Below are 26,256 nucleotides of genomic sequence, written 5' to 3'. Positions count from 1 at the left end.
GGGTCCGCAACGGAACACGTGAAGTTGACCATAGTTCTTTAGCTGGTAATCGAACATCAGACAGTACGTGATATCTAACTGTAGGCTGTGAGAAATATTAACGGGATTCATAGAACAGTTGTACTTCGACGCTTAGATCTTTTACATCTTCTTTTCTTTTTATCGAATCATTTCTTATTAGCAATATAAACATAGGATACGTATTGGAATATAGAATTATCTTTGGTGAAATAACTTTTAGCGACCCGTTGATCCGATAACGTCTTGCGATGAAACGTAACGAAATAGTTGTTCATAATTACGAAAAGTAACAGTATAATTCATCCTAGCTTGATATATATATCACGGCCGTGTTATATTAATGTGTTAACCTCTATTATTTCTATTATAGATGATCGCATTAGTTAAGGATATCTGTTAACCGCTGCTTTGGGGCACACGTATTTGATATGCATAGTATGATATATCACCACTGTGACGTAGGCAAATCTGCCTGTGAAAGTTAGGCGGCGTCTAGTGTGAATCTCTTATCAAAACCTACTTCTGCGCGTCCAAGCTGGTTCTTGACTTTATTATATTGAACCGCGCCATCTGCAATCCTTGCCTTAAAGAGCATACAAGGTATATACTTAATTTTGTATTAGAAAAAACTACAATTTTTGTTAAACTATGCACATAAATAAGCATGTTATGATCAATTCTGATCAAACGGCGTGGTTGTAGACGGTTATCCTGGATTTGAATATTAGCTAAATAATAGAAAGTACAAAAATATACTTTTTTTTTTTAAATTAAATTCCAAAATGTTGCGAATAGGTGCTGTTGATGAGAATATATTTAAATGTATATATTAAATATATTTAAATAAGAAGCCTTTCTACGCTATCAACGCAGCTAGGTGTGACCGAGGGCATCCGACGTGGGTTTAGGTCTAGTATTTCTGAAAGTAGCATAGCACTCGATAAGCGGCATGCGTTCAGGCCCGTCATGGCTAAGGTCTGGATTACGAAACTATATATAGTTTTCTAGCAAAGAGCCAGCAAACAAATCTGAGTGAGGAACCTAATCGGAGCCAACATCGATCCAATAGGCCTAGTTCGTTTATAACATACTGAATATATTATACATATCTGGCCGTGTATAAATCGCAATGAGTACGCATTCTACGATATCACTCGTACGGGCAACCAAAATCAGATACGTCTAAGAAGAAAACGAAGCTGCATATATGAACATAATAAGGTTTTCTCGCAGTCTAAATGTTAAGCACCCGTCTTTATGTATTCTTTTTGTTTGTCAGCGTGGCCAGAGCGGCATCTCGAATATCGTGCGCGCGACATTTAATTTTTGCACCTTGTTTTATAGAATGTATTTAACAGGAGTAGCGTTCTTGCTCAAAGGATAAGTATTGTCAAATGTATGAAACTCGTCTCTGCAGGATCGAGGTAACGATTTCCTTTTCTGCATATTCGTGGAACGATATAGATTTAGTTTTGAAATAGTTATACAGAAGAATTTTTTCTAAGTATTTTCGTCATTCAATAAAAATAGGGATTAAAATTATTGAACGTTGAAGATCTGCAGGATAAAAGAAGCGGCTGAAATAGAAGCGGAATTGATAATTTTCGTAATGCACAAAAAAAATAATTTAAGGGGCGCAAAGCACACACACTTTTTGACAAGTAAAAAAGTTCTGTCTAAATATGCTTCACTGTACATGAATTAGTCGCTATAGGTATATCCCAAAAAATCTTCTCTATCTACGTTTTGCTCAGAAATCCAACTAGAAATAAACTGCACAATTATGAAGTTCGTATCTCATGATTAGTCTATTAGGTGTTTAGATAAGTATCTGCAAATAGAACTTGATTCAATGCGTGCACTATCAGGGCGTTCGTGTACATCTTCCTCATGCGTTAGCGAAGCTCGAATCATATGGCAGTCTTCCGTAGGAAAATAATTGTGTCGGGAGTCTGTAAAGTTTCTTACAGAAAAAATTTATATTGTAAGGAATCTAGACGTGAGTCATATGTATTTGAACCTAACATACTTCTAAAACGAGTAATTAGATGTAACAAAAAAAATGCTTAATGATCTGCTTCACCTATCAGTCCACTAAGAGTTTATATGCGAATGCACGATGCCGATGTACGTAGGCCCACGAAGTGGCGGCCGTCGTCGTTTAAGGCGTCAGATCGTTGTTAAGTTTCTCGTCCGGGTTTTAATCGGTTAGAAGCTGTTTCGTACAATGCGCCCTATTAATTACACAGTTACCAATAGAATCGTAAGAGTGGCGTAATCTCAACGTCGAAGAATGTCAACACCGAATACCTACAAATGATTGAATAGCCAGTAGACGGTATTTAATCTAAAATATTGTTATCACCTTTGAACAATGAAATTGGTTTTTCTAGAGCTTTGTTCTGCATGTATGTATTATCAAACGGACAAACGCAGAGTCCAATAATTATAATTAAACTATGACACAATCCCGAATTAGTTCATCATACCAATATGCACGAACGTAGTGTTGTTATTTAACCTTGTGATCGATGAAATGACGGATTTACTAGCTTGATATTGTTTTTCCTTATTTGTCATTGGTTTTTTTCCTGTAATTCATGCCGAGAGAGAAAGAGTAAAGAACTTGAAGATACATGTATTACCCGACATACAGAAACGAAAGGCATATGCAAGGAAGATTGCGGGGCACGCCCAGACGTCAAGTACCGCGTGACTTCTACGATTTCATCACTGATGCCATATCATGTATCGTTAATTTATTAGCTCCGGCAAACTACTGGGCGAATAATAGTCGGGTACGTACGCTGCCACCACAAGAGTTATCGTCAATTATCTCGTTACTCTTCGCTTGATGATTTGCACCACACACAAACTTCGGTAGGGCATTTTGTGACGGGCAAATTTCAACAAACTGAAGTAAAATGACCAGACATTCGATTGAGATCGATTTCTGTCACAATCGAGTAGCCGAAATCAAGCCTAATGTAAAAAACAGTATTGCTGTTATTAGATTTATATTAAACGAGACAGTAAAACAACCTGTTCTAGTTAAATGCTCAACGTTTAGGTAAAGAATATGTATAAGACTTAGTTTTTCTCAAACAAAATTTCTAACTTTTCACCCTTCACCACGCCACCGCTTCCTTTTGTTTTTATTCCGCCCCTTTTTTTGCCCCCCTTTTTAAAAAAGGAATATCATTTCTTAATAGACTAATCTATTAAAGCACTGCCTACCAATTATTTTAAGGGTAGCTATTATTAATAACGTCAGAGTGTGTCTCTGAATCAACTGCATTTTGAGAAGCAATCCGCAGTACTTTATTGGTGCCAAAATAGCACTTTCTGGGTTTTGTAAAAAAAAAAAGTGATAAAAGATTTTAAAAAATGAAGGAGTGGCAACACTGAGCATCAGGACCAGGAAAAACTAAAATAGTGCTATGCCTTTTTGAGACGCCTTGTGACGCAAGGGTAAGGTAACCCGAATTAAGTACAATACGCACATTATAGGATCAGATTCAAGCTATTTTACCTTGGTAGGCCTATTTCAAATCTAATCTACTAGTTCGATGTTGTGATATTTTGTATAGTCTTGATGAACGAACCGAAGGAAGTAAGCAGACCAAAAAACTACGCCTTCAAGTGTTGACTGCTTCTGATAAATGATTTATCAAATCTGGGCATTATATACGCGACCATTAGCATTTAGTGACTGCACAAACGAAAGCTGATAATAGGCTTATTTAGAAACTGATTTGACAATCTAACCGTTTTGGGGCATGAGAAACCATATGGTCGCCATCGTTGTTTTGTTTAGATTTGCCGCGGAGTTTCCTATAGCGGCAGCATATTTGACGCGTCACTATATATCGTTTCACACAATCATTGGTTCTATTGTTCTTATATAGATAGTGACACGAATCTCAACATGAAAATACTACTTTTCATGTAATACTGGGTTATTAACACCCAGTCGGACAAATAATCAACGACGCCAACTTTTGGAAAAAGCCACGTCGTCTCTTATTAATCATAGCAAACCTGAATGAGTTTGCGGTATAGATACATCAATTTACACCGAATGTACACTTTCTATTTAGGTAGGCCTACGGTCTTATTCTCATGGTTAGTCGTCGATCTCACACACATGAAAGAATCCAGAGGATATATATTTGCAATCGACGTGTGTTCTCAATTTGCTAACTATTCCCGTATGAATTTTTAGGTGTTGATTATTCAAGAGCTATTGAGAAGGCTGGGCATAGAAGATGTGTCAAGTTTAGTCACGAAAGACGAGCGAGATCAGGTAGTTGATCAAATCAGATATCGGTTTGGTCCTGAGAAAAACCCACACGGTGTATTTTTCAACTTAGCATTCGGTAGAATCACGCTCACCTTTCGAAAACTATGGACGCTGCATGCAGATTATGTCTTGCCTTCACAAGGACCGACTACGACTCGTAATCACCAAACAGTCAGCACATTACAACATGAACTTCAAGACGAACTTCAAAATCTAGTTTTAGATTATTTACAAGGTTCAAAAAAGCGGCCGATTCAACTTCAACCTCAAATTGGGTGCGATGATTATGTACTTCGTATTTGGTTTGGACATGGAGATGAGATTATATTGGCAAGAGATCTGTCGAGAACGGTACAATTTGATTGGGCAAAGGGTCTCCCAGCTGGCTACGAGTTATATAATTATCGTGTGGACAAAAGCATCAGTGTTAAAAAGATTGCCATTATACCAATGTCAAACTGTGGACATTGCATTCTTTCAAGCGAAAAACAAGATCAGATCGTACGACTTGATGTTATGTGGGAATTGCCGCCAGAGGGCGTGTTGCAGCTGGTACCTGAAGCACAAATTGAAGCAACATCATTGATACCGGTTGATAGAGAGCTTGTGGTAAGAGAACCCCCATTGAGTGATGGATTGCTAATAAATAATCTGGAACTTAAAACTGAAACACTTCAGCCGCAAGAAACATTGAGAGAACCCAAAAAGTCAGCGAAGCCAGACCTCGCATTCACGGGTAAGATGTTATACTCTGAGGTGAAAAAACTGCCGAAGTTATCAGAAACAGTGAATAAAAAATGTGCAGTCGTGGCATCAAAACAACTATCTGCTGGACCTTTGTTAAACATCTCTTCCAGATCAGGAAAACAATTATTAAAAGGATCAAAAACAGTCTCTAAGAAACCAGCGACTAAGGAATTGCAGGAGACGTCTGAAAAGTTTCTGATAACAAAATCCTCTTATGATGGCAAAGTACAAACACCGAAAGGATCACAGCCGGCGTCCGAACAGATTTTATCAACAGGACTTCACAGAAACAAAAGATCAGCAGGATTAGAATCCGAACCACCCTCGTCACCGACGAAAGAATACTCTCCGAAATTATCCCCAAAATCATCAAAGCTATCTATGAAGCATGTTACGTCCTTTATCAGCGTGCTCTTGAAAACATCGGTATTGAAAGCACTATCCAGGCAAGCCGTTACTAAACAGCCTTCAGGTAGGGCAATTACAAAAACAGCGTTAAATATACAACCTACAAAGCCGATCATGGTAACGCCCGATGAGCCACCTAATATGCAATCATCGTTAGTGGAAGGGTCCCTTAAAGAACCATTATTAAGAACGGTACCAGCCCAAGCAGCTAATGAGATGAAGTCATTAAAAGGGACACCCGATGCAAAACAGGGACAGCCAGAAATCAGTGACATCAAACCGATAACGAGTCGACTAGAGGCAATACCTGAAAAAAAGGATGTCGTTCAGCGACCTGGGCCATCTTTTGTAACAAACCCACCAGTAGCAATAGTTAAAGGTTTAAAAGCACCACGTAAGCCGGCACATAAGTCGTTGGCAGACGCATCTAATGAGGCAAAGCCTATTTTGAAAGCGAAAGACAAGAAGCCAGCGCCGTTACGGCAAATAAAGGGAAAACCTGTCAAAATACCATCGCCAATAACTGGGAAACACAAAAAAGCTGCAATACCGTCCCGCAAAGCGAAAGTTCCCACACAACCAGCGATCGTTAAACACGCAGTAGCTGAAGCAAAGAAGTTACCTCAAGAGGACAAATGTAAGGTGAAATCTCCACCACCGGCAAAGGCATTGAAGCCACGCGCACCCAAGGTACCAAAACCATATGTCGATATTAAAGATTTGAAATCTTCCTCGGAAGATGACGAGGACAGGTCAGTAGCAGGGACTCCAATCAAAACCTCTACACGATTTCTAGACGAAGATTCCTCAGTGCCGACATCAAAGGACGCTCACTCGGAAGCATCGGATCCGGTTCTTGAAGACCTAACGCCGCTCTAATCTATAACCGAACTGTCAACGGATACGTTTTAAATGTTTTCGATTTTATGATGTTCCTCGTTATAATTGAACCGAGCACAAAATTTGGTGCAGTGGTCTTAAAATCGCGCGAATTGGTTTCAGGGACATCGACTTAAAAAAAATTTGGGTAAGCTTCAAATCTTCATTGCCTGTTAGTACTTTCGGTCATACCCCTTTGCTGTACCCATACCCCCTTTGATGTATATGACAATAATAACAATCACATTGTACCTATCAAACGGCCTATTCGTCTCTGGAAGCGTATTATTGCTGATAACGCCCGGTCAAAAACACCCACTTTGGTTGTATTATTTAATATCTATGAAATGCTTCGGCACAATCCATAGAAAGATCTTTTACACATGTGAGTTCTGATAGATATATATATATATATATATATATATATATATATATATATATATTATATATCTACATAGCGTTTGCACAAGTGCCGATAGCTAGAAGTGGTTCAGTTTCCTTGGCTCTGCACATCGTCATCATTAGCGTTACAGCCGATCAGTCCAAGATATTCGCAGCTTTTGTTGCAGTTCTTATTGTTATGGATGCCATCGGCTTTTCATCGCGCAGCATCGTCTGGGCAGAGGCTATTGCACGTTTCAGGGTTTTTTGCTATTGCCGAGTATGCCCCTGCTGTTACTGTCGCTCATGATATTCGCAGCAGAACACCACTAATGCCACCGGTACAGGGGCACCGCAACGCGATTATATTGCTGCTCTTACCGAATGACGCCTGAGGCGCGGTAATTTTATCTTTATTATAAACGCACGTTAGCCACCGTTATTAGCTGTTATTCTTGTTACTACGGTCAGCTAGGTTGTGTCATCGGAATATCGCCAAAACCTTCTTCGTTTCCGTGTTCTGCGAAAACGTACGCTAATGCTGTCACCGTTGAGTAGAATAGCAATTTGTTTATGAAAGCGTAGGCTAAATATTGGTGAAGCTGAAAGTTGCACTAGATACAACTGTGAAGCTACTATAGGATCCTTAAGTGTTACTTGTTCTGAAGGTAGTGTTAATTAGTTCGCGTCCGGTATCATTTGGATTTCCGAGTTCGAAGCCTTCGACTTCAAGCCAAATACGATTTTGGAGGATCGCGTACTTTTTTCCTGGCTAGTTCTTTCATTTCTATTATATATACAAGAGACGACATACCGATGTCGATTTAGAACAAAGATTAACCAATATTGTGTTAAAATCATAAAACGACTTCGTTTACTGTTCCAGAATAATAAAGCGCTAAATTAAATGGTTCCATTTAGTCGCTGACAGAGTAAAGTTCTAGGCTTGATAAAATTCGGGCTAGAGCTTCCAACAAGGCTATTGAGTCTTAGGTCATGGATCGAGCTAGTAGTAACTCAAGCTTGCCAATTTCTCTAGTTAGGAAACTCGGTTATAGTTCATGATGTACTATGAAAAAACCGACGGGACCCGTAGATGTGCCTGAATATCAATGCAGCTTAGTAGTACTAAGACATCATATTGATTTAGCAAATGGGGATGATCGGATAGGTCAAGATGAGTTAATTACATACAAATCAAGCTGTGATATGCAAGCCATCATCAGATCCGCAACTGAGCGCCTTCCTAGAAATACGCAATTCCCACCAGACGTTTATTTGTCAACAACACCATTCTGACTATAGATAAGAGATCATTATGTGAAGTGAGCACCCAAACGACAGTAATTACCCTACGGCGAAATCCACTTGCCTGAAAATAGATCTGTAATTAGTGATAATTACATGTTAAAATTGTTTCCGTGGTTCATTGAATAAGTTTTAATAATTATATACCAAGCAGCTCGTTAATTCTCTCTTTAGTGCCACAGTACATGCCAAGTAATGTTAGAATCAGGTCAGTTTGTTTAGGTCTTAGGCCAGGCTTACGGGTTCTGTGCTGGGCTCTGAAGCAATTCCTAAGAGCGGTACACGACGTAATATTAAAAGTATGCGCACTTTAATTAGCCTTTTCTTACTGTTGAATGATAGAACTAAAAACAAGAAAAAGCTGTTAGATTTTGCCTAAATCTCGAGGGTGAAACTTGGCCTTTCATTTGTTGGTTTCTAATTATAATACTGAGTCACCTGTCACTTTTTTAAAGTACCTGTAGACTAAATCACTAGAAGTAGTGAACGATAAATGACGGTGGACATAGTGAAATTATTTGGCGGTCAGGAAGACAAACACTGAACAAAGCAAGAGACTGAGTTAGCTAGGATCCTATACTGGTATCAATATATGGTAAATACTTATACAGGTTCCTGTGAGTTGCATGTACTCTTGCATACAGCATGATATGTGTGTTTGCTAGTTTCCAAGTAGTCATCTTTAGTACAGTGTCGTACATTGATATGTAATAAAATAAAAAATTCTCCCGGTTTTTTTACATTGCTGCACATACGTATGGGTTGTCCTGTAATAATAACTAGCATTTTAACCAGTTACTAGTAAAACGGAACATAGCTTATTGTCATGTATACAGTAGGAGCCGTGAGCTAAATGTTATTACTATTATATATTATACATAGAAAATACTATATAAAAAAAAAAGTAGCTGATTTCAGATTGCCTCCAGACTGGGTGGATCAACTGTATCGCGCAGTGTTAGACGAAGATGAATGAGAAATTACGGTCGATGTAACTGACGTTGTAGGTGGAAGGTATTAGAACTGTTAATTAGACAATGATAGAGGTTCGGTGCTAAGGGACGACTTCATATGACGTAATACCCCCATACATCGAGGGTTGTTCCTTATCGTAGCGTGACCATTGTGTTTTGCAGAATTACCTTTCCGACTCATATGCTCGAAGTTATTTAAAAAAGTAATCCCTTATAATAGTATATAATATTTAAATTTCCAGGCGAGGCCAAGTGAAAAAAATCGATACTTACCAGCTCAAACGCATTGCCTACTTGCAGCAAGTACATGAAGGCTGTGATAGCCGCAGATCGACTCGATGAGCTCGATTACACCGTCCCACTAATACGATTCGATCTTGATATTGAATAAAAGCAAAAGTTCTTATGATCCTTTTTTAAAATCAAGAATTTAAACGGTCCATAAGCTAAAGGTTCATAGCCTAGTAGGAATGTATCAAGAAAAGGCTGATACATTTTTTTATATTATTCAATTCATTGCCTCATTTGATAATTATTAATATAATATTCTACGACCAGCTTCTATTTTCCCATTAGTTTATATCTATATTTGAGAAATGTAGAATTAATTATGCCTATTGAAAACCTGTCACAGCGGTCGCAACAATATGCCTATCTTGCCGGCTTGCTATTTTGGCCTTAATTATTGTGGACGCGCTTACAAAGTGCAAGCGGTGAGTTTTCAGTATAATCGTATTATCATTATCTAGCGTAACTTCAGCAGTTCAATGATCTGCTTCAGTAAAAGGAAGTAGAAGCAAGTAGAAAAGGTGCCGTTTTTTAGTGCGAACCAGCCCTTCGTAGTTTTACCGGAAGCCGGCTTGTCCTTAAGACCTGTTCGCAACAAGGCAACTTTGTTCAGGTCTATATCGGCCTGGGCCGAAACTCATGTCAGAGGAGCCTGAAAGCTAGGTGTCCCTTGGGTGTAGCACGCGATGGAGCAAATAGAGCTGGTATGAATGAACCAATATCTGATTCAAAAGTAAATTGTTAGGAAGGACTCAGTTAGCATAGTTACGTCGACATATAAAATGTTACCAAAGAGACATTCTACTGCAAGACCTACTCGTCGCGTAACGAAAGTTTTGAGACAAGGACAACAGCGACATGTTATAGAAAGAGTTCAATATGTTTTGCAGCAGGTATTTGGATAAACTTCTTGAAATTTTTATTACCGATACGCAGTAGCGTATCGGGAGATACGTTGTTCGGCGATTATAACAGTGATCCTAGTTTTGGACGTACATTGCGGTACGTATAGCAAATATGGCCGGAGTCGACTGTCATACCTGAACTTTATCAAAGAAGACCTATTGTAAGCAAAATACATATGATAGCGCTAGAAGTGATTGAACTTTGAGAACCTGAAAAGCTGTCCTCAAAGGGAAAGGGCTTTGTTTCTCAGCGAATGGAACTCATTGGTGTTAGTGTTCGGGGCAACATCTTTAGAACCGGTTAATTGGTAGATTGATATCAGCTTGGATCATACACCTAATTCCTGTCATTGTCGCAAATACGTCCCGTAAAGAAGCATACGATTTTTCATCAAAAGCTTGGGGTAATTTTGAGGTTCATTTTTAAACAATTCGCTTTTTTACAATCTTAGGGATATTCTCTTCTTCGTGAACAGAGTAACGCAAAAGCATTTGGTACGTGTCACCCAAGTAACGCAAGTGATCGATGCAGGTCACTGGGTTTGTCTGCATAATGTTTTTTCGCATTTCCAAAGCGTAAATGATTGCGACTTGAATGACTGAACTATCGAGTCATTTACGCAGTTACGCACGTAAAGATCTTCTTATTTGATTGTTTCTTTACATTTTCCATCCTCAAATTTAGTCTATCGCTGACAGTTAGAAGGTTAAATATCGGTTATCATGTCGAGACTGAACTGCGGAGGTCGTAACAGGGTTTTCTGACGTAGATAGTGCGCGGTAGCGACCATTCTATACGCTAAGGAGACCATTTCTTCTGGCGGAAAATCAGCAAGAAGTTCAGGAAAAAAATTATTCGCACCCTTTCCATCACGATGCTATGATCCAGTGTCACCAATCAGTAGTCCTGTGAAGGTCTCTGAAAATAAACGATAAGCACACCATGATTCTACTCAGCCTCGGCTTACCCATGAGTACATGCAATGTGCTAATATGCTTTGAGAACTTCGTGAAAACTATCTGTATCATCTTTACACAGTTTTGGCTCTTCAAAGAATGTTCTTTTTTTATAATAATATGCTATCTTTCTTTAATCTCGTATGTTATACTATGAAAAACTGCCATATGAAATAAAAGCCTATAGGCAGCCAGTTCTAAAACAACCGCGTTAAATATAGACCCCTTGCGTTGTTATATGACTTGTTAAGAAGAGAACATGGCTATAAGAAATTCGCCAATGTGTCGCAAAAAGCTTGAGCTGAAGTTAGCTGTTACGACTACCCCAGCTAGTAAGAAACTTGAGGGAACCGAAAGCTACGGCTATCGGAGCACAGGTAACAAAACGTGGACCTAATTAAAAAAAACCTATTTTTGCCTTTTACTAAGGGAGTTACAGCCAGAGCTTGATCCGCTCGAGGGCAACGTTACGGCGAAAAAGGTCCAACAGCTTAAGAACAGGGATAAACGACGAAAAAACTATGACGGAACAGACTAGTAGAAGTCGGCTTGATCCTTAAAAGAAACAAAATGATAAGCCAAAGCATATATGCATCGGATATGTTGTAAGATTGTTGTCTGAGCTTTCGTCGAGGAAAACCACATGACAAGAATGTGTAGACGATCTAAATCGATGGTATATATATCCAATTATATTATAATGTTGTGATGATTAATGCGTGATAATTCCATTCAGCTATATCGAAGCAAACATAACAAAAAAACATGTCAGCTGTATGACGTCGTTTGATAAAATATGGTACCACTGCTAAAAAGGCTTAAAAAGCAATATTTAAAAGTAAAGTGTATTGTAGGTATAAACGTACGTCGAAGGCCTCTTATTTGGTGTCGATCGAACGTCTGTGTCTATGAGACTCACAGGTGAATTTTACATTTGACTTAACGAGTATGATAATGTCAATTAAAAAAAAAAAACCTGTATTGATTTCGTTTCTTGAGTTTACTGCTCATGGTCCTTGGCGTTGCTCTGATTGAAAGGAAAGAGAGGTAATGACGATTTCCTGTCAAAATATCATAGCAAAAGCTATTTAGACTATGATGTTTATCTTTAGTACGTCCGTGCGTAGTTTTGCCTATAGTTTGTCATCGTCTGGGTTAGGTATTACTATTACAACTATTTATAATTTCAAGCATTTTAAAGCATTAAAGTCATTGCTATGAGATCATTTTGGCTAAATACATGATGAAAACCCTGTATTGAATATCTTGTTGTTTATCAATTGTCTATTCGTCGTGTAGGTTTCTTCCATCGAGAACCCATTATCGCCCTTCTCAGACAATAATCTGGGTCTATCTTTGCCGCTTTTCATCGTACTACCTAATAAACCGGCTGTGTTTCGGCGCTTTCGGGGTTTTTCATCCGGAGTGAGCCCAAATTTTGTAGATAAATAAAGATATGAACAGGAAGTTAGCACATAAAGCGATTATACGGGAAGATGTGTGAGCCTAGAATCTACTTTACTAGCGCAGGTTTTACTAAACCATATAAGAACATCTATTTTTTAATACCTAAATGCTATACACTTTAATCGATGTCGCTTTCCTATCGCTTCTTCATTGCTGGCAAGCGGATCATCCAGTTTCAGTCCTTCAGGGTGTCGACACACAAATAAGTGATATCTCTAGCCATACCACATTGCCTCGCAACTGTGCTAATGTCTCGCGATCATTCAACATATGAAGCGTCCATGCAGAGAGTTCTCAAGGAGCGATTTGATCAGTTCAGTCAGGTTTCAGATAGGGCCCATAGATAATCTGTGTATTGTCAGACGGCGCCGTACACGTCTCCTGGTCTAGTTGACTTTATGAAGAAGGCAGCCCCATTGACAGCAGCCGTCAATGGTAATGGTATCAAGAACAAAATTTGGAATCAAACAAAGCAGATCACTACTTCGAGACTAAACAATATCACGTACATAAGTTGGACCTAGGTAAAGCAATTTGGCTTTTACCTTTCCTCCGCCGTCTCTTTCTATCATTATCACCATCGTTATCTTCCAGATATCGATAGCATCGATTGAAATTCCGTTGATAGCCGATCCCCATCCGGACTCCCATTGAACCAGCTCTAGCGGTAGGCACTCGTTGAAGATTCCATAGGTCTCTTCGTTAATGTTCCACTTGTCGCTAACTGCAGTTAACGCTCCCCATAGTAACAGCAATAGTGAAAAGTGGTTCCATTAAAAACGAGCAGTTAATTAGTGCATATCAATTCTTGTGAAGTTAAGTTGCTTAACATTAATTAAGTTGTTTTTAATGAAAAGATCGGAGACGAGAAAACAATGGATCTACAGAAAAGGAGTGCATATATATATATGCTCGCACAATTAATGAGATAGTAAAAGATGAGGCAAAAACAGATAAATGGATTTCGCTAAGAAAAAGGCAGAGACGAGCGTTGAACGTTAGAAAATAAACGTAGCTTAAATCTATGTCTATGATCTTCATTTTCAGATATATTGTGAGAACGAATAAATTGAATTCTATATCATGAATTGGAAAATGCCTTTTTATGGTACAGGTGATGGTACCAAAATTTCAGTTTGGCGCATCCGATGCATAGTAATAGCGCGGAGTTAAAAAATTTCGCAAAGGTGTATTATTGATTGAACTTCAACCACAGCACCCACTTGCCTCAGTGAATTCAAAATGCACGACGCCGTTTCAGAATTTCCTCGTTAGGAATTATTGAAGTACATCAGGTCGTCATAAAGTAGTTCCAGGTAAATATCTATTCAAAAAGCAACGAGCAGCTATAATAATGCGATTTTTGCCGCCCACATATTTTTGGAGACTGCGCATCATGATCGTAGTTCTATAGAAAAAAGTTAGCAGATATGTATTTGCCACCTCTGAGCATAACATAAGTGCCAGTTCATTGCAAAAAGAAAGATTCATTGACGGAGTCAGGTCTTTTGTGCAGCAAAAAAAACTACGATTTAACTATATAGACAGAATCAAAGTCGGCTAGAAGATGGCTGATGGCTTACTAGAGTTTTAAATACGGTGAAGCACATAATATACATGTAGTTTCCGAGCTTTGTAAGGTACTTGATAAATTTAGATTAGATACGAATTTTTCTTGTATATATAATAGCTTGGTAGCTAAGAAATTTGCGAATAATACGTGATGCTACTGTATAAACAAGGAGTTATCAATTAAACGGTATCGGGCTTCATGGTGAACATCATCGAAGTAGATTGCCATGTATTTTAGTATTTCTTTTTCTTGTTTGACTGTGTTTCGTTGAATCTAGCGCATAGTGAAGACAAGCCAAATCACGTAACGATTTGTTAATAACACACCAATATATGCCGACGACCCCACCAACCGTTTACACTCAAATATTAACAAGTGCCGCTTGTTTTTGATGGAACACGTCGGCTAACCGCTTCCCTTTTTCAGCAAATACAAACTCCACTTCGGGAAGTGACTAAAATATATAAATGAATCTGTGTTTAATTCTCTAGCAACAGCGGTGTATCATAACGATGCTGCTACATGCAGTAACATCTCAGACATTTCCTATGCCTGTTCCGAAGTTAGCATAGTATGTTGAAGTGCATACTCTTGGTTGCTTCGCTACACGTTAAGACAATGACCTGGTTCTTATTTCGTATACTGAAGAAGATTTAAGAAAGACCAGAGGGAGCATATTACTACAGAGCATTAAAATTATACGTTTCTGACGGCCCCACAAGCTATCATATTCAAGCCATGCAGTAACTCGACCTATGGACCTTTCACGATCTTGGGACCTCTGTTCATTGGTACCTAGTGAACGCTTGAGCGGTTTATTTTTACTAGTCAGCGACTCAAAAATGCCGTTTGTAGATCAAATTTGAGAAAGCTCTAGGTCTCAGTTTTACCTAGTACGAAACTCAAATTATAGGTGTAAAACATGGCAGGTAGCTTTTATCTCTAACTTTACAGACCGATCCGTTTAAATTTGGATTGTTTTTTGCGCGCGGCTTGACAAATGCGTTCGTCTAGAACCGGTATTACATGTCCGTTCTGAAAAAGATGAAAACAAACTGGTATGTATACATGATAGAAAAGACAACAACAAAGCTAACCTACGACTCTGCCTCCTCGCCTTGGGCGAAGTACCTTCGGTAACTTCATATCGACAATGCACGACATAGCAAACGAGCATGTTACTGAAACTCGAACGTGGTACAGTCGAACATCCACAACAGACAAGAAACAGAACCATTTTCGATAAGGTTGTTAAACGAGAATTTTCAGCTGGGTTTGGCTATCATCTTATGGATCCTTTACGAGTAGCTCGTGTATTTGTCGTGTGTCTTAGACATCGGACATATACCCTTTGGAATCCTTGTCGCACCGACAGAGAAATCAAACACAGAAATAGTCTCTGAATTGCTCGCTGTGTAAGCTTGTGTAATTTCCAGAAAAAAGGACACAACCAATGCTTATGGCTTGAGTATGGTGCCCGGCGAAAGGGACGTCATATGTCACAGTACTTTTTTCGGAAAAGGAAAACCGTAATCGAGGAAATTTATTTTCGTGTCCGTGAGATTATGCCAAAACGTGGTAAACGTTATATATCTTTCAGTAGACCATATTAGCCGCTTAATGCAGGGTTGACAATCTCAGAATCTAAGTAGATTTTCAAATAAGCATATGGCCACCGAGCAACCTAGGTTCAAACCCATTAAATTACTATGTATGGGATATCATTAAGCTCAACGTGGTGCGGCTTCAAACATTCATAACTTCTGAATGGAACAAACGTACACGTTTACGTTGTAGTTAAACTTAGAAATATCCTTCATAATTGTTGGCATGCATAGAGCTGAAGTTCTCTATTCTGAAGTCTACGTTTTACGTCCGATATCGCCATAGGGTTTCCATCAGACCACTGGCGCCCCAGCACGAAACAAAATGTGTCTATGCCCGTTTCGAAGCCTGACCACAACATACTTCTAAAGCTAAATTTCTAGAAACTTTGAATGGTTGTCCTCTAAAAACGTGGGTTTATTTTATTCTCAGCTAATATCTTTCAGTGACTTAATTTTAATAATCACATTGGATACAAGTTTATCCTTGTAGGGGCCACAGCTTGGATATATTTTCCAACGGATCAATACTATCTAATCTATGTGTCGCTCATTAGTACTTAAAATTATTATTAAAATTTGCAAATTTCATTAAGAATAGTATTTTAAAATATGAGTAATTTCCATTTTTTTTAATCTTTTTTACAAGGTTTTAGTAAAATTCTAGCAACCTATTGGTTTATTACATATTCGTCGTCGCTGTCCACGATATTCTCGCATCTTTAGATCAATTTATTTATTACGTCTCGTCAGAAATGTTCAGCTCTGGTGTTGAAAAATTTGCCGATCCCGGCTTCAAAATTTTCTTCACTGTATAATGTAGAGCTATGGAGTTTTAACGGAAACGAAGATAATCTTCAACGAAGCGATGTTTGGAGAGTATTGCCTCTTTTACAGCTTTCATCCTGTGTGGCCTGATACTATCGTGGAGGAGGATGACGTTGCTTTGTCTATCGGGTCTGTTCTCTGTTGGATAGCTTCATTCGCTAGACGAAGCTAAGCCATACACAGATCTTGGTTGGTCCTTTTTTCATCTCAAGCATTTGCTGTATAGAACCCATCTGGTTCAAGCAAACGCAAAAAATCACCTACTTGAGATGGAGACCAGGCTTTTCTCAGGTTAAACTTATCTGCCGATGTTACCCATTCCTTTCTCTGTTTCTTCATCGGTGATAATTCTATGTAGAAACCTGTAATTTGGCTGTATAGAGAGATGTTAAAGTACAATAAAAAATCGTATTTCTTTGTGCGCTTTACCCAGTAGATAGCGCGCCCTTTTTTGCACTTTCGTTTTTGACAAAATTGTATATATTGGATACATCACAATAGTTTCCTTCCTCGGCTAGCTGACGTATTTTTCTGCCATTTGAGGTTCTCATTAACCTCGAACAGGTCGACTGAGTTGGGATGCACCCTCCCAATCCAAAGTTCTATTTTTAAACTTCGGAAACTCCTTGGAGCAGTCTCTCCATTTTGATAGATCTCACTGTACATGGTACAAATACCCAGATTGTTTCAGCAGTTTTTTTCTTCGGTAAAAAACAACAGGGTGCAGGTTATGAAAAGGCACTTCTTTGGAGTGCACTCCATCTTTGGCGTCTGAAATTGACGTAACAGTGCGTTCATAGCAGAATAAATTTACAAATTTCAGAGAAGAAAGAACTCTTTGGAATGGTACATATCAGTCAAGTTCATTTACTCACCTTTTTCAGGTAACGTTCTAGACACAACCTGGCACATCAAGCTTTACCTGCTGTCCTATACATTACATATGACGGCTTTTTTTTATTAAGTTCATGGAACTCCTATACCCTATGTAGGCGATGATAAAAACCGCCTGCTGCACAGCGTATCACTCCACATCTGTTAGATAGGGGAACTCTTGATCTTGTCTATGATGGTTCCGTTTGATGCAGTTCGGGATTGATCTTATTTTACCAGGCGTTCTTGAAGTGCTGGGGTTGCTGATAGACTGAACTAGCAATGGAGGTGAACAGTAACATCGTCCCTAGGAAGTAGACAAATTTGTTTCGGGTTGTCTAGTAGAATCGCACGGCTTTTTCGGGGAACGAGGCCCTTGTTCGGTGTTCAAATCCTCGAAATTCTCCACTGTGAGATCAACCCACATTAAACTATCCCCGCACACGGTTAACTTCGAAGTCGTAAGCGGCTAACAGGAACGATCGGTAACTAGGTGTTGAAGACGAAGCTACCAAGATCCTCCTGAGTCTTTCTGTAATATGCTGAACGTAACTTTGGTAGCAGAGCAGCAACCTTTATTATTAACATATAACAGCTTTTTGCCATAAAGACAGCATATCACGAATCATAACTGTGCCACTTCATTTCAGTTTCATTGCCTCGGTTTTAGTTATGTTGATAGATGAGTTTAATTCGAGACGGCAAAATGTAACCTTGTTAGGGTCTGCTGCAGATGGAAGCGACGGCTTTCGGCAATAACTAAATCGTCTCTGGAGAGGACAACCTTCATCTTATTGGAAAAATTCCTAAGTTACCAGTCTGGGCCACACCTGCAGTCTGAGAGGACTTTAGCACCTTTAAGACTCCATCATCTGCTGTAATCCTATTCCCTTAAAGTATCGCTGCTATCAGGTTAAGCACGTTTGCGGGTGTTGATGAAGGTATTTAAAGCTAAGTTCGTTTGGGCGAAGTGAGAACAGCTTCGAAGCCTACAAACATTTCGTAGGTATACTGCCAAAAGCTACTTAAATATCTGAATATGAATCAAATTGTATTTATTAGCCTTTGCCGACAATCATCGAAAACTTTATAAAAAAAGAAAATTATAAATACTGGTCAGTAACATGGTATTTCAATATTAGGGTATTTATAGAACCATTTGAAACAATTTCTATCATATGGGTTCTTCCTAAGTTTGCAGAATCCATTTGAGAAATTTGCCAAATGTTCTAAAGATGGTACTGGAGAGGCATTATATCTATCACAACTTCTTATGCATCTGGAGTACATAGTGACACGTAACCTTCACGTTACCTTGAAATTAAACAATCTGAGAGCGAGACAAGCGATGCAACGCTTTAACTATCTATGCGGTCAACACGGCATTCACGCATCTTTCGGCAGCATGCACAGTAAACCTTGTGCGTTCGCGGACAAACGAAACTCCGAATACAAAAGCCGATTTATATAGGTAAAACTAAAGTTTCAGCATTTTACATTTGTTGTGATTTACATACGTGCGGGTTTTCGTTATCGATTAGAAGGACATAGGTGCTTGCCGCCGCCGCCGTCGTTATTTTTTACCCGCAAATGCAGAAGAAGGTGTTTTAATTAAAACATACACGTACACAAACACACACACATTAAAAATTCTGTGCCTTGCTCTGTAATTGAGGCTACGGCTGAAACAACACTATGATGGCATTGCAAAGCGTACATTGCCCCTACATATGTGAGTGCAGGAACAGTCAAGAAGTAGTAATCGAGCTGGCTAAAAATTCTCCAGCAGTCTGACGAGTTTGAACGATTGGAAGGCGGTAAACGTTGCCAGAGGGTCTAATGCAACACTGCTCCTTGACTTAACGAATTCGCTGGCTGCCTATAAATCTCGAGCTAACCGACCAAAGCATCGAATAAGTTTATAATCAATTGCCAAACACCTCGCGGTATTAACGGAGCGCCCTTTGAGCAAGAGAGGCCAATTGACGATGATTTTAGTAAAAGGCATTTTTCTTGCTTGAAATTAACTAGGGCTGCAATAAGGCCAACGAGTGGTCAGATCAGCTGAGCCATTGGCCTGTTCTTTAATATGTGATCCAATGAGCGAGAAAGGGCTGTAAGCTATGCGCTATCTGTGTGCTTGGGGCACAACCGGATTTTTTTAGTTCCAGTTTGATTTGCTATTGCATCATGCCAAGGAAAGCTTTGTGGCACAGCCAAATTTTTCTATTGCCATGTGCTTACAACGACGACAATTTATTTTCTCTACTGAAACAGTAGTAAATACACCTTGAGAACAATAAGAAAAAGTACTGATATACGATAAATACGTTCTATAAATGTGGTATATATCCATAGAGCAGTATACTGAGAGACAAAGCAAGACGCTAATTTTTTCTTAAACACGAGCTCAATAGGCTTAATTAACAATGAAATTATGCTTCTTTACGGGTTTATGAAGAAATATGCCGATATTTCATAATGTAGAAACATGTCTATGGGTGAACACAAACGAGGCACCGGCAGAGGATTTACAATTTGTTCTCAATCAGTAAAATAACTTCATTATTAAATTATGCAATTTGCACATGTCGCATGGTATTGAAACATCTCATTTGCTTGTAAATAATATGTATTATTGTGCCTTATATATGTGCCTGCCCACAAAATGTGAGTTAACCCAGAAGCGTTGTCACTTTACAAAAACTTCCTAGCAGTCCGAAAATACTGCCGTATCCGCGTCAATATATATATATATATATATATATATATATATGTAGTTGTTTAAAATGGGTGCTTTTGAGGTACTGTCCGATTGCCAATATTTGTACGTAGTGCATAAATGTGAAACAAACCAAGGTTAAATGTTTGACCACTAATGTGACCAAAAGTACTTTAAAATGCAGTATAAATTTCTCAATGTGTGACAAAAATATCTGGCTATAATCATTATGTTAGGCTAGCCTTATGCGCTTCTAAAAATGTTGCACACCATTAAATCATTTGTTTAAACAAAGGCCTATGGTCTCATGCCTGTAAAAACACAATACTCAACTTGTTTTAAATAAAAAGATAAATCTTAAACGCTGCCTCTAAGTAATCACATACTACAATTCAACATTAAGCCACTCTAATTCGTGTGAATGGTAAAATATTTTTCAATTTATTATCCATTAAGGTAGCATCAGGAGCAAATTCTTCGGTATCCAGCAACTCAGTTAATATAATTATCTGAGAACCACCACCCTAACGAAATGGTCATTCTCGTCGATACGATACTTCAGTTGATGCTTCGCAGTTTTCTAATTCCCGCTGTAGCGTCAGTAACAGTGATGAACCCTTTTGTCCTAGTTCCTCTGCATCCCAGCCTTAACGGCAGCTTCTCTTCTCATTGGACACTGATCCGGCGAAATTTATGCGTCTAAATTCCCGTACAGACATGTATGTTTGAGCTGTTTACTGTTAATATTGCTTCTCTGCTTTTGCGCGCTTCGGTGCTTGTCTCAACATCGCCCCGTTGGGGCAGTTGTCCAATCACTGCTACTACTCGACGATGTCGTCGTCGTTTGTTTTTTTTGACCTTCGAAGGACATTTTCGGGGGAGGCACTCGATGGTGGCAACGGCTCGACATAGTTATTTACTCAGTCTTTCGCGTATTACGACGCGCCGGGGTGCCCCGCGGTCGTCAAAAACGGGGCGACGCGCACCTGGCGTTCAATGGCAAGCGGCGAGCGAATTGAGGCAACTATAGCGGCGTTGATCTCACGTTGTTGCTGTTGCTCACCGCGGTAATGCTACTGCCGCCGCCGAGTATTAGCGTGTTCACTAGCTTGAACCCGAAACAGCCGGAAGGAATAGCAAACGGTCCGGCGACGATAGTCCCGACGCGCCTTGAGGCGAAACCAAATACTCAACAATATAAATATTGTTCTAGCTACAGTAGTAACGGCCGCAGCGACATCGCCAAAGAACTGACAGGCGCAGTGCCATTGACTGCCAATGGCCCATCGATCGACTTGAGAGCTTTATTCGATATTATACATCATACAAAATGACACCGAAAATTTGTCGTTCTAACTGAGGCGCCACCATCGGCAGCAGCAGCAGCAGCAGCAGCGCCAATGGACGGCCCAGAATTGACGGAAGACGAAAGCGGAATGGATATGTTGCCAGCGCGCATTTCGCTGTGCGACGTGTATTCACGTTCACACGCTAATTGCCGCAATAAACATTCCTGCCTTGATCCATCCATGTCTACACATGATACCCATTCATTGTATACATGTTATTCTACGCTAAACTCAGTGACTCGTAAAAGAAGATCAAATGATAGACGAACGTATTTAAACTGCAAGAAGTATAATGAAGCGTTTGATGGTAGTCCAAGTGGCAATATGCCTGGCGATGTAGGCCGATGACGCGTGAATGATGTGCTCGTGGGGATCATTTGTTCAGACGATAGGTTCGGGACATTCGCAACTTCGTGGTCCACCCACGGTCGTCACCTGTTCCTGAGCTTGCAATTGTGCTTCGGATAGCGACTAACTCTGGAGCAGCATCGAGTTCTCACCCCCAGCTGGTATGGCCAATGCCAAACCGATGCAACAATACATTGACTATCGCAGGGTCTGACAAGCGTGGTATTCGAGGCGCAGCGCGATTTTATCAAGCAGGCGTGATAAAATCCCACTCGTTCCTACTTATAACTGCACCGAAGACATCTCAATAGCTTCATGGCGTTATATAAGCTTGCAAAAAAACAGGCATCACCGTTTTGTGATTAGAATAAAAAAAAAAATACACGGTTTATTCTCGTATTTTTAAATGGCTTAGGTTTGTAAAGTTCTAAAAAGCTCCTGAAACAAAATGTACATCGTCATTGGCCATAAATAAAGTAGCCGGGAACATTAGCATTCACAGAGAGATCAAACACCCCAATCAGATTATTTTTTTATGGATCGCTATTTCTTCTAGCAATAGAGCGGGGTTTATCTAGTGAATGCAAAATTGTGAAAATAACTACTCCCGACGTGTAGTAAAAATCTAGATCTCTTGTTCAATCTCGTGAAGATTATGAGTCCAAGAAAACTGTTTTTAACATGTAAGTTAGATACCTTTAGGAGGGCTACCTATAGCAGACAAAACGGATATTTGGTTTTGAAATCTTACATTTCTTCTATGCGGAATCCCACTCACGATTCTAAGGTATTATCTGAGCCTTTAGAATTATTTTTTTAGCAAATTAAAAACATCCCATTTAGAAATCTTCTATGTACAAATGTTCTCATCAGCCAGCGACCAAAAGTACTGCACTGGATTACATTTTATGAAAAAATAAAAAAAAACTTTCGTATATTGATAAACAAAAGAGCAGGCCGTATAGTAAAAGGATCGTTACAACGTGGGGTACAGTACATGGGGGACTAACAATGAGGTGGACTTACTATCAGATGCTGAAATTAGATAGTATTCATAATAATAACAATTCATTTTATCAATAGATACATGTTTTGAGTATCAATATGCTATGTTTTCTGTACTGCTTAAAGAGACCGCGATGCCTGACGCTGTATATCTGCTTTTACTAATGCATTAATAATATGACGGTGCCGATTATTGCTTATCTAACAAAGAATGAGCAACTAAAAATTCGATATTTCTGTGGAGATTAATTTTGATACCAATAGAAAGCTCTCAGAAACGTATGCAACCTTCATAGTGAAAATATTTCCGTACAAGTCACGATTGACATTGAGAAAAAAACGGCATTTATACAAAATACTAGATACCCGGTGGACGCAACTACATAAACGTAAAATCTGTCCCGTCATACTGGTACGGCTGGATACGTCAGCTAAGAAAAAATTGGTCAAATCGTAATACTAGAGTTGACTGGCTTCCTTTGTCGGTCACACGCAAAGCTGCCACAAATCTAACGAAGCTGTACGTTATTGCTTAAATACGGAGTCTTTATTGAGGGCACTAATCTCTAATAGGCGTTACGCGGAACTAATTGTCGGCCACGAGGGTTCTGACCTTGATCACCATAAATGAGGATTTAAGAAATCAGAGACAATTTTTCCGCTGATCTATACGAAAACTTGACATCATGCCGCGAAGACAGCGCCAACGAATAGAATGTGCATCATTATCCACTGATTGAATAAGGGGTGGAGAAACGTCATGAATAAATACGTATTTACTGTAGATGCATATTAAGTAAGTTATTTTCCAGTTCGAATCTGTTAAGCTGGATTTGGATGGCAGAAAATTGAATTTTCAGAAAGCAGTTGCCCTTGAAAGACAACCCAGTAAGGAAAGTTCCTAGTTTCTATGAGATAGATGAGATTTACTGTTTTGAATAGGAGACTTTTCACTTTTAGTTTCTTACAAAAGGGCAACATTGTGGACAAGCAAATTATGTAATCGAATACTGCTTTAATATAAGGCAAATGTTTTCTACCTTGTTTTTGAGGTAAGCTGACCACAATGTTTGCTTAACGGTTGATATAATTGACTATAGTTGCATTATATTACGTACAATGTAATGCTGCTCTTGATAATGGTGGTGTTACTGTTCTAACCGTTCCAGCTGCCATTAGCGCATATGATTTGGCGTGCGTCGTACCCAACATCTTGCTCACTGTGTAAAGCATCCACAGGACAACCGCATCTGATCGACTATGTGTGGCTTCAAAGAGACCCTGGGGCTGCAAGAACAACGATCATTATAGTAAAGCGACCGTTGCTGGTCAATGGCGGTTTTGTATCTATTCGGTTTTTCTAATCATCGTTGCTACTGTGAACAAAGCTATTGTATCACTAGCAGTGAAAAGAGTACATTTTGATCAACATAGAATGCCCTCTTGTTTTCTCAATCTGGAATTCTGGAAAATTTATCAAAAAAAAAAAAGTACTGCGTTCGAATAAAACTAAAAAGCATCCGGCCACAACGATTGTGACGAATCAAAGATCCTGAATCTTGTCTACGTAAATAATAGTGTATAAAGATGCAGAAATTCGGGAACGTAGAATGCATCCGTATTGCCGCATTGTGTATAAGGTATGGTCAACGCCGAAAACCTGGGGCCATTCCTGGTCCTCCGTTTCCGTCTCCTAGCAGGGGTCTACTATTTTTCGTCTTAGCGCGAAAACGAGCATTTTTCTAAAATTTACCCATCGTAGAGCGGAATGAACAAGCCTGATGAACGTAGCGATGACAGGAAGGTGTCGGTGAACGGAAATTCACTTTTGGCAGCTACAACTGTTAGCGGTTGTGCTGGATATAGTGATTCTTATTGGTTATAATACGTACTAGCAGCGTCTCGGGTGGTTGACAAAGTGTGTAAAGTACTCTGACGATAGTAGAACTTGAAATGTATAATACGAAATCATTGTGATATATATATATCACGCAGAGCATAAATAAGGTAATCTACCCGAAAGGTCGTACATGTAATGAAACGTTTCTTGGTTGAATGAAAAAATATGAGCCTACTTATCTGCTTTTTCTACTGATAATTTGATCGTCTGAGGCCCCTTTAGACATTTTTACGAAAGTCGTTCGTGTGGTGCGGGCACCTGGACTTATAACAACGCGTTTTTCGTATAAATCCCTCCTACTTGATATACTTTTTGCTTACTTTGAAAATACTTCCCTATGAAAAATATCTCGGTAAAGATGCTTCGCGCTCCTGTCCAGATCTGAGCACGTCGGTTGAGTAAGGCTAGCAGCTTTTCTGCCGATTTGGCTATCACTAAGATTTTCCTTTTTCATCTATATTGTACGTATTATAGCCCCTAAACTGCGCACGTCGTCAGCGATTAAGTAATCCCAGACGATGTCGTTTTGCTGCACGATCATTCCCTATGCAAGCTATGAAGTGTTTTTCAACTGGTGAAACCTCTACATAATCACTATTTGCAGATGGGAATATCTAAATTGAACCAAAATGTTTACGTGGGCCCCAGTGAGATGACGTTATAAACACTGAATAGCAATTCACCTAACACAGATTAACTAAAACTACAATTGTATTAACAACAACAACTTGTGGTATATGTTATGGCCCCTGCTGGCGGGATCCTCCTTTCGCCTGGGTCGATGGCCCATGGCATTTAAAGATATTTAAACTGACTCGGGCTTCCAAATTTGAAAATTTCCAAAAATTTAATAAAAACTCACTCAAGTTTGTTGCACATTGGTCAGAAATCGATCCTACAGGGTGGGTGTCATTTCGATGTGGCAGAACTGATAGAAGGTCAGAGATTTCGACCTACCTTAGCCGATAGTGAAACATTTATATTTTCTTATTTATATTATCTTATATTTTCTTTACAGTCGTTTACGTTTTAGCTTCAAATTTGATATGGTAGGTAACGGCTACTGCCTTATAGATGTACTATCGTATAGGTTGATGTAGCAATTTAAAGTAGCGACATCTGTAAATGTTAAAATGATGGCGGGACTTGTCTATAGTTAAGATGACGACAAAAAGACGTAGCAGCGTGCAATGGATTTGCGAGGACCGTTGGATATCCACACAGTGCACGCGAAGAGCGAAATATTTGTATTTACATACAGACAAATGCATGATACAAGTCGAAGTTTATAAAGCAACGTTTACTAATGGAGCAAACATGCCATGTTGTTGCTTTATGGTGTGCGAGGATGATTAATAGATACAATTTGCTCGCCTTACTGCTGCTCTTGGTAACACTGCTATCGCTATGGTCCGT

The 26,256-nt window shown here is 39.2% G+C and overlaps 1 protein-coding gene and 2 long non-coding RNA genes across 5 annotated transcripts in view; 1 reads left to right on the top strand and 2 right to left on the bottom strand.

The window, feature by feature from the left end:
• LOC111267478 (uncharacterized) overlaps positions 1-9,409 on the bottom strand; it is a 16,025-nt gene extending 6,616 nt beyond the window's left edge. Inside the window, exons 1-3 of one of the 2 annotated variants that reach the window (XR_015313828.1) lie at positions 9,295-9,409; positions 2,511-2,612; positions 2,105-2,255 (exon numbers count right to left, since the gene is read on the bottom strand). This is a non-coding gene — a long non-coding RNA (uncharacterized LOC111267478). Of the gene's footprint in view, positions 1-2,104; positions 2,256-2,510; positions 2,613-2,827; positions 2,981-9,294 lie in introns of those variants that run through there. The other variant, XR_015313829.1, reaches the window with a different exon arrangement.
• On the top strand, positions 2,658-9,406 carry LOC111267477 (uncharacterized). Of its 2 annotated transcripts, XR_002684648.2 has the most exons (3): positions 2,658-2,819; positions 4,247-6,506; positions 9,264-9,406. XR_002684648.2 is itself a non-coding variant. In XM_022845752.2 (2 exons), exons 1-2 carry the CDS (start codon positions 2,658-2,660, stop codon positions 6,356-6,358), a joined length of 2,274 nt encoding a protein of 757 aa, XP_022701487.1. In that variant the 3' UTR covers positions 6,359-6,618. The 2 variants fall into 2 exon arrangements, 1 of the variants encoding a protein (XP_022701487.1); XM_022845752.2 differs by lacking the exon at positions 9,264-9,406 and having other exon boundaries at positions 4,247-6,618.
• A 792-nt stretch (positions 9,410-10,201) lies between the features above and the next one.
• Positions 10,202-13,400, bottom strand: LOC111267475 (uncharacterized). Its single transcript, XR_015313827.1, has 3 exons — positions 13,184-13,400; positions 12,148-12,232; positions 10,202-11,133 (listed from the first exon to the last, which is right to left on the bottom strand). It is a non-coding gene; the product is annotated as an uncharacterized LOC111267475 (long non-coding RNA).
• Positions 13,401-26,256: the final 12,856 nt, after the last annotated feature.

This window comes from Varroa jacobsoni, unplaced genomic scaffold (genome assembly GCF_002532875.2).
Source record: "Varroa jacobsoni isolate VJ856 unplaced genomic scaffold, vjacob_1.0 scaffold_1192, whole genome shotgun sequence".
Taxonomy (NCBI): Eukaryota; Metazoa; Arthropoda; class Arachnida; order Mesostigmata; family Varroidae; genus Varroa; species Varroa jacobsoni.
The sequence above is the reverse complement of the archived record's forward strand: the minus strand, read 5'-3'. Positions and strand labels throughout refer to the sequence as shown.

Excerpts from the sequence above, each read along its gene's own strand:
- LOC111267477 (XM_022845752.2), top strand. The coding sequence starts at position 2,658 with ATGTATTACCCGACATACAGAAACGAAAGGCATATGCAAGGAAGATTG. Across the intron at positions 2,820-4,246 it reads ACTGGGCGAATAATAGTCGG|GTGTTGATTATTCAAGAGCT; the intron begins GTACGTACGCTG and ends ATGAATTTTTAG.